This window comes from Lutra lutra, chromosome 2, assembly GCF_902655055.1.
Source record: "Lutra lutra chromosome 2, mLutLut1.2, whole genome shotgun sequence".
NCBI classification, from domain to species: Eukaryota; Metazoa; Chordata; class Mammalia; order Carnivora; family Mustelidae; genus Lutra; species Lutra lutra.
Genome location: NC_062279.1, coordinates 42021678 through 42031175, shown reverse-complemented (window position 1 = coordinate 42031175; position 9498 = coordinate 42021678). Strand labels below are relative to the sequence as shown.

General features: G+C 42.1%; 1 protein-coding gene across 1 annotated transcript; it reads right to left on the bottom strand.

Annotated features, from left to right (window-relative positions):
* Window positions 1–1548: 1548 nt before the first annotated feature.
* LOC125092829 (C-1-tetrahydrofolate synthase, cytoplasmic-like) lies at window positions 1549–4471 on the bottom strand. Its single transcript, XM_047717274.1, is given in 2 exon segments — window positions 1549–2533; window positions 2535–4471. Coding segments are annotated over 2 exon segments (2583 nt in total). The 5' UTR covers window positions 4257–4471; the 3' UTR covers window positions 1549–1672.
* Between the last annotated feature and the right edge of the window lie 5027 nt (window positions 4472–9498).

Genomic DNA, 9498 nt, shown 5'->3' with positions numbered 1-9498 from the left:
TCCAAAATTTAAGTATTTTCCAGCTGGTTTCTATAGTTCAAAACTTCATCAAAAAAACAAAACTTTAGATGAACCCCCATCTTATCTCACATATGGAAAGTAGGCTGTTGCTTTTAAAAGGCTGGAAGAAAGCAAGACTTTGTGCCTTGTCAAAGAGTGTACTTCTTCCTCCTTCATGTGCTTGTTTTTGTTTTCTCAAAAAAAATAAAAATAAAAACACTGTGTAAAAAAATATGAATGAAAAGGGAAAGATCACAACTAACACTAAGAAAGTAGAAAAAATTATCAGAAGTTATTATCAGCAGTTATATGCCAATAATTTAAGCTACCTAGATGAAATGGATGCATTCCTGGAAAACTATAACCTCCCCATATTGAACTAGGAAGAAATTGACAACCTGAATAGACCAATATCTAGTAATGAGATTGAAGCAATGGTCAAAAACCTCCCAAAAAACCAGAGGCCAGGACCTGAAGGATTCCCTGGGGAATTCTACCAAACTTTCAAAGAAGAAATAACACCTATTCTCCTGAAGCTGTTTCAAAAAATTGGAGCAGGAGGAAAACTTCCAGACTCTTTCTATGAAGCCAGCATTACCCTGATCCAGCACATTAAAAAGATTATCCACCATGACCAGGTGGGATTCATCCCTGCGCTACAAGGATAGTTCAACATTCGCAAATCAAACAATGTGATAGAACAATTTAATAAGAGAGAAGAACCACATGGTCCACTCAATTGATGCAGAAAAAGCATTTGACAAAAACCAGCATCCATTCCTGATTAAAACGTTTCAGTGTATAGGGATAGAGGGAACATTCCTGAACTTCATAATATCTATCTATGAAAGACCCACAGCAAATATCATCCTCAATGGGAAAAAGCTTTTCGTGTTTCTGAGATCAGGAACATGACAAGGATGCCCACTCTCACCACTCTTGTTTAACATAGTATTAGAAGTCCTAGCAACAGCAATCAGACAACAAAGAGAAATAAAGTGTATCCAAATTGGCAATGAAGTAGCAAAACTCCCTCTCTTCACAGATGTCATGATGATATGGAAAGCCCAAATGACTCCACCCCCAAACTACTAGAACTCATAGAACAATTCAGCAACGTGGCAGGATACAAAGTCAAGGTACAGAAATCAGTGGCTTTCTTATACACTCACAATGAAAACACAGAAAGGGAAATGAGAGAATCGATTCCATTTTCTATAGCACCAAGAACCATAAGATACCTGGGAATAAACATAACCAAAGAGGTAAAGGATCTGTACTCGAGGAACTACAGAACACTCATGAAAGAAATTGAAGAAGACACAAAAAGATGGAAGACCATTCCTTGCTCTCGGATTGGAGGAATCAACATTGATAAAATGTCTATACTGCCTAGAGCAATCTATACTTTTTTTTTTCGCAAAATCATTTCCTTTTTTTTCTGTGGAACTTCAATCAAGTAGACCTGTGCATGATTTATGTTAGTTTATACATGATGGTGGGAATTAATACTGAAGATAAGGCTACTGGGAAAATGCATGTCCTTGATTTCTGAGGATCTTCAGACCAGGGGCTGCCTTCTCTCAACTTCTCCACACTTCATAACCAACAGTCAGCTTCAGTGGACACAGGCCAAATGTTCGCAGCAGTTTCTTGGAGAGGGGCAATCTGTCTAGAACAACCTGTTCACCTGTTTGGTTTCGGGGTCCAAATCAATATCATAGAAACAGGGCTGCATGGGGATTCCAGGCATTGGGTTCATCGTCCCCACCAAGGGGTACAGAAAACCGGCCCTGACACTGGTGCAGATGTCACGGATGGGCAAGACAAAGCCCGTGGGTACACCCTTCTGCTCTGTGTTATGAGACAAGGACAAGTGTGTTTTGGCCATTCAGATGGGCGGGTCCCCAAAGCCCTGTTTTGTGTAGAGTTCAGCTTTGTGTTGAGCTTCGGGAAGCAATTCAATGTCGTCACCCCCATAGATCTTCTGTGCAATGACACTGATTTTATCCTCAACTGGGATCTTGAGGTCATAAAGGAGCAGAAAGCTGCTGGGTGCCTGAGATGCTCTCTGGACGGCCTGAGCTAGGGCTAAGGCACCCTTGCCCCCTTCTGCCCAGTGCGTGCATTTCACAGCATCAAAAGCCCTATGTTCTTTGGCAAGGCAGCTGACAATGTCCAGCTCAGCCTCTGAATCGGTCTTGAATGCGTTCACCGCCACTACCACTGGAACTCCAAACATTCTGGCATTTTCTATTTGTTTCCTTAAGTTACTAAAGCCTTTCTCAACCAGCTCCAGGTTCTCCTCTATGTAAGCCTTGGGGAGAGGCAGTCCGGCAGTAACCGTGGGGCCACCTCCGTGCATCTTAAGAGCCCTGACCATGGCCACAAGCACCACCACGTGAGGGTGGAGACCAGAATACCGGCACTTGATGTTAAAGAACTTTTCCATTCCAATGTCTGCTCCAAATCCTTCTTCAGTCACCACAAACCCTTCAGGGCCAACAAGCTTGAGGGCAATCCGGTCTGCCAATGATGGAGGAATTCCCATGTTCGATGTTGGCAAATGGTCCAGCATGAACAAATACTGGAGTGCCCTCTAATGTCTGCATGAGATTGGGCTTGATTGCATCCTTCATGAGCACTGTCAACGAATCACTCACCCCATCTTCAGTACTGATGGGCTCCCCTTTCTTGCTGGATGCCACCACCATTCTGCTCAGTCTCTCTCTCATGTCTTCTAGCAAACTGGTGAGAGCCAGCACAGCCATGATTTCACTGGCCACAGAGATATCAAACTGGGCCATCCATGTGTGCCCTTTCTCCGTTGGAGCCTGTCCAATGGTGATCTTTCTCAAGAATCTATCATTGGTATCCAATACTCTTTGCCAAGTTATGGTTTTTGGGTCAATGTTCAATCTTGCAAATCTGTTTATTTCTTCATCGGTCAGCATGGTAGGGACAGTTTTTTCGATGCCTAGCCTCTGTAACCTTCAGATCTGAATATCAGAGAACTTTTTCACTCCATTTACTAAAGGCACCAAACGATTGAAGAGAGCCTTGTCTGTCTGAGTCTGTTCATGGAACATCCGGGCATCGATGGCTGCGGTGACAAGGTTATTCATGGCAGTGATGGCGTGGATGTCACCAGTGAGATGGAGATTAAACTCTTCCACGGGAATGACCTGGCAGTAGCCACTTCCTGCAGCGCCACCTTTTATTCCAAAGGTGGGGCCCTGAGAAGGCTGTCGCACACATGCAAAGATGTTCTGAGATAGATGGGCGCAAAGGGCTTGCACCAGCCCAATGGTGGTCATGCTCGTCCCTTCTCCCAAGGGCATTGGGGTGATCCCATTCGCCACCACCTATTTCCTGTCAGGTTGGTGCTTCAGGCGCTCCAGTGTGGACAGCAGAACCTTGGCCTTTGTCTCACCATACAATTCGACCTCCTCAGACAGCAGACCAATTTCCCAAGCCAGGCTGCCAATGGGCTTCAGCTTGGAAGATCGTGATATGTCAATGTCACTTGGAACAGGAACCTTGAGGTTAAGGTTGTTATACTGAACCCTCCACTTTCCTGGCTTAAATTTCTCCAAGAAATGCTCTACGCTCTCTACCATGCTCTGCATCATCATTGCCACCATCATGGGCCCCACGCCACCAGGAACTGGAGTGATGAAACCTGCCCTCTCCTTGGCCTCATTGTAGGCCACATCACCCACCACATTTTTCCCATTTGGTTTTGTATCATTGGGAATATAATTGATCCCGCAGTCGATGACTATTGCCCCAGGTTTGATCCATTCCCATTTTACCATTTCTGGCTGACCAGTTGCAACCACCAGGATGTCACCTTTATTTACCTCTTCGCCTAGATTGGCAGTCTTGGAGAGGCAGGTGGTCACCGTGGCATGGTTCCACAGAAGCAAGTCATGCATGGGGGCACCGACTATCTTACTGTGCCCAACCACAACCACGTGCCTACCAGTGATCTGTACCCCTGTCTCCTTGATGAGTTCCAAGCATCCTTTAGGCATACAAGGGATGAAACAGTCTGTTAGGTCGCCTCTGGCAAGTTTTCCAGCACAGATGCTAGTTAACACATCCACATCCTTTTCGGGTACAATCGCATTGACCACCGCTTCAGTGTTAATGGGGTTCTCTGAATCTAAAGGCAGCTGCACTATGAAACCATGTAGAGTGAGGTCTTCATTCAGTGACGTAACGTACTTCAACACCTCACATTCTGTGGCCATTCTTGGTAACTTAATGTGTGTGGCTTTGATCCCAATCTCTTCAGCAGCTATCAGCTTCACATTTATATAAAGATGAAAATCATCTCTGTCACCGACCTATAAAATTGCCAGGCCTGGTGTGAAACCAGGAACTTGCTTTTCATCTGAGAGACTTGGTTCTTCAGCCTCTCCATTATTTGCGTGGAGACCATCTTCCCGTCCAGGATTTCCACTGGTGCCATGGCCTTTATTAGTCTGCTACCCACGATGGACACCACCAAAACTGAGGATCCACTAGCTCCACCGCCGTGCAGGACAACCCAACCCACTTGTTGAGCAATCTATACATTTAGTGTTATTCCAATCAAAATTCCACCAGTATTTTTCAAAGAGCTGGAGCAAATAATCCTAACATTTCTATGGAATCAGAAGAGACCCCGTATAGCTAAGGAAATGTTGAAAAAATAAATTAAACTGGGGGCATCATGTTACCTGATTTCAAGCTTTACTACAAAACTGTGATCACCAAGACAGCATGATACTGGCATAAAAACAGACACATAGACCCGTGGAACAGAGTAGAGAGCCCAGATATGGATCCTCAAGTCTATGGTCAAATAATCTTGGACAAAACAGGAAAAAATATACAGTGGAAAAAAGACAGTCTCTTCAATAAACAAAAGCGAAGATGAACTTTTGGGACTTCATCAAGATCAAAAGCTTCTGCACAGCAAAGGACACAGTCAACAAAACAAAGAGACAACCCACAGAATGGGAGAAGATATTTGCAAATGACAGTACAGACAAAAGGTTGATACCAGGATCTATAAAGAATTCCTGAAACTGAACACACAAAAATAAGATAATCATATCAAAAAATGGGCAGAAGATATGAACAGACACCTCTGCAATGAAGACATGCAAATGGCTATCAGACACATGAAAAAAATGTTCATCATCACTAGCCATCGGGAAGATTCAAAATAAAACCCCATTTAGATACAACCTTACACCAGTTAGAATGGTGAACATTAGCAATACAGGAAACAACATGTGTTGGAGAGGATGTGGAGAAAGGGGAACCCTCTTCCACTGTCGTTGGGAATGCAAGTTGGTGCAGCCACTCTGGAAAACAGTGTGGATATTCCTCAAGAAATTAAAAATAGATCTTCACTATGACCCTGAAATGGCAGTACTGGGTATTTACCCCAAAGATACAGATGTAGTGAAAAGAAAGGCCATCTGTACCCCAATGTTTATAGCAGAAATGGCCACGGTTGCCAAACTGTGGAAAGAACCAAGATGCCCTTCAATGGACAAAAGGATAAGGAAGATGTGGTCCATATACACTATGGAGTATTATGCCTCCATCAGAAATGATGAATACCCAACTTTTGTAGCAATATGGTCGGTACTGGAAGAGATTATGCTGAGTGAAATAAGTCAAGCAGAGAGAGTCAATTATCATATGGTTTCACTTATTTGTGGAGCATAACATATAGCATGGAGGACATGGGGAGTTAGGAGAAGGCATTTGGGGGAAATTGGAAGGGGAGGTGAACCATGAGAGACTATGGACTCTGAAAAACAATCTGAGGGTTTTGAAGGAGCTGAGGGTGGGAGTTTGGGGGAACCAGGTGGTGGATATTAGAGAGGGCACCGATTGCATGGAGCACTGGGTGGGGTGCAAGAACAATGAATACTGTTACACTGAAAAGAAATAAAAATAAATAAATCTTAAAAAAGTATAAATTTCTCTAAGCAGTATAGACATTTTAATAACTTTTATTCTTCTGATCCGAGAGCATGGAATGTTCTTCCATCTTTTTGTGTCTTCTTCAATTCCTTTCATGAGTGTTCTGTAGTTCCTTGAGTACAGATCCTTTACCTCTTTGGTTAGATTTATTCCCAGGTATCTTATGGTTCTTGGTGCTATAGTAAATGGAATCGATTCTCTCATTTCCTTTCTGTATTTCCATTGTGAGTGTATAAGAAAGCCACTGATTTCTGTACATTGACTTTGTATCCTGCAACATTACTGAATTGCTATATGAGTTCTAATAGTTTGGGGGTGGAGTCTTCTCGGTTTTCCATATAAAGAATCATGTCATCTGCGAAGAGAGAGAGTTTGACTTCTTCATTGCCAATTTGGATACCTTTTATTACATTTTGTTGTCTGATTGCTGTTTCTAGGACATCTAATTCTCTGTTGAACAAAAGTGGTGAGAGTGGGCATCCTTGTCGTGTTGATACCTCAAAGGGAACACAGTGAGCTTTTTCCCATTGAGGATGATATTTGCTGAGGGATTTTCATAGATAGATTATAGTAAGTTGAGGAATGAACGCTCCGTCCCTATACTTTGAAGCGTTTTAATCAGGAACGGATGTTGGATTCTGTCAAATGCTTTTTCTGCATCAATTGAGAGGACCACGTGGTCCTTCTCTCTTCTCTCCTTGACTTGTTCTATCACACTGATTGATTTGCGAATATTGAACCATCCTTGCAACCCAGGGATAAATCCCACCTGGTCATGGAGCATTACCTTTTTAATGTGCTGTTGGATCCTATTGGCTAATATCTTGTTGAGAATCTCAGCATTCATATTCATCAAGGATATTGGTCTGAAATTCTCCTTTTTGGTAGGGTCTTTGCCTGGTTTGGGGATCAGGGTAATGCTGGCTTTGTACAAATTGTCTGGAAGTTTTCCTTCTGCTTCAATTCTTTTTAAATATTTTCTTTATTTATTTGACAGACAGAGATCACAAGAAGGCAGAGAGGCAGGCAGAGAGAGGAGGAAGCAGGCTCCCTGCTGAACAGAGCCCGATGCAGGGCTCGATCCCGGATGCTGGAATCATAACCGGAGCCAAAGGCAGAGGCTTTAACTCACTAAGCCTTCCAGGTGCCCCTCTGCTTCAATTTTTTGAAACATCTTCAGGAGAATATTGGTTATTTCTTCTTTGAAAGTTTGGTAGAATTCCCCAGGGAATCCATCAGCTCCTGGGCGCTGGTTTTTTGGGGAGATTTTTGATCACTGCTTCAATCTCATTACTGGATAATGATCTATTCGGGTTGTCAATTTCTTCCTGGTTCAATATGGGGAGGTTATAGTTTTCCAGGAATGCATCCATTATATCTACATTGCTTAACTTACTGCCCTATAACTGTTTATAATAACTTTTGATGCTTGTTTCTATTTACTAGGTTTTAGTTGTGATCCCTCTCTTTTTATTCATAATTTTATTAACTTGCGCCTTCTCTCTTTTCTTTTGGATTAGTGTGGCCAATGGTTTATCGATCTTATTGATTCTTTCAAAATCCAGCTTCTACATTCACTGATGCGTTCTACTGTATCTCTAGATTCTATCATTGATTTCTGCTCTAATCTTGATTATTTCCCTTCTTCTGTGGGGAGTAGGCTTAATTTGTTGTTGATTCTCCAGTTCTTTAAGGTGTATTCTGGATTTTTCAATTTTTTGAGGGAGGCATGAATGACTGTGCATCTCTCCCTTACGACCGCCTTTGCTGAATCACATAGGTTTTGGACAATAGTGTCCTCATTCTCATTGGTTTCCATGAATTGTTTAAGTTCTTGGATCTCCTGGTACATCCAAGCATTTTTTTTTAATATATGGAATCTTTTCTTTTTTTTAATTTCTTTTCAGCATAACAGTATTCATTGTTTTTGCACCACATCCAGTGCTCCATGCAGTAAGTGCCCTCCCTAATTCCCACCACCTGGTTCCCCCAACCTCCCACCCCCGCCCCTTCAAATCCCTCAGGTTGATTTTCAGAGTCCATAGTCTCATGGTTCACCTCCCCTTCCAATTTCCGTCAACTCCCTTCTCCTCTCCATCTCCCCATGTCCTCCATGTCACTTGTTATGCTCCACAAAAAACGTGAAACCATATGATAATTTACTCTCTCTGACTCATTTCACTCCACATACGTATCCAACAGTTTTGTGGCCGAGGGCACAGTCTCTGAATTTTTCCTCTGTTTTGTGTTTCTATTCCTAGTCATTTTGGTGAGAGATAATTGAGGGGATGTATATATATATATGAATATATCAACCACGATCCAGGCAAGGCACACTCTGGAAGGTTTTGGAACAATTGGTATTCAACACCAAAAAGAAAGAAAAAGGAAATAGAGATAAAGAGAAAAGGAGAAACCTCAGCCAGAATGGGGCCCAAAAGTCAGATTTATGAGGCTTATAAACAAAAACAGACAAACAAAAAGACCAACAAAAGTATATGACAGGGACGCCTGGGTGGCTCAGTTGTTAAGCGTCTGCCTTCAGCTCAGGTCATGATCTCAGGGTCCTGGGAGAAAGCAGTTGGGGCAATTGGAAAGGGGGGTGAACAATGAGAGACTATGGACTCTGACAAACAATCTGAAGGGTTTGAAGAGGTGGGGGGTGGGAGGTTGGGGGAACCAGGTGGTGGGTATTAGAGAGGGCACGGATTGCATGGAGCACCGGGTGTGGTACAAAAAACAATGAATACTGTTATGCTGAAAATAAATTAAAAAAAATTTTTAAAAAGTATATGACAAGGGGAGGGGGAGAACCTAGCCATAATGAGCCCATGAATAAGATTTATATAATACCAGAACAAAAACAAATACAAATAAACACTGACAGTAGAAAATGTTCAGACTGTGGTTATAAATCTTCAATGTGGGCGAGGAATTTTATTTTAGTTCTTCCTTGGGTGTATCTTGATATCTGTGTTAAAAGACTCAACTTTCCAGAGATAAAGGGAGATAAAACTGGTTTATATATAGGGGTGGTTATGAATAGGGAAAAAGGGATTATCTTGAAACTTATATCTATATGTATATTAGAAAAAGAAATAAACACACATGTGTATGTATGAAAAAATTCAAGTTGAAATGTTCTTATGGATCATGTTGTATTAAACATCTAGTTGTAATGCTAAGTAGGTTAAAAAGTTAAAGAACAAGAATCATGAGAATAAATTTTAAAAAAAGTTGCATCTATGAAACAGACAGGTTTTAAGGCAACACCAGGAGCTTAATATATATTTTCCCCTGATGTTGGGGTTTTACAGTTTTATGGGGACCCTGTGGTGGTTGTCTTTTCATTCTTATGACTTGCCTTCTGGGGGAGGTGCCTGCTGTGCTGTTTTTCAGTCAGTCTTGATTGAGGTCTGTCATTCTGCCCCCATCAAGGGGCTGGGCCCTGTGGAAACCAATTTTTCAGGCTTTTATTCTCTGGAGATTTTTGTTCTCTGGTGACAC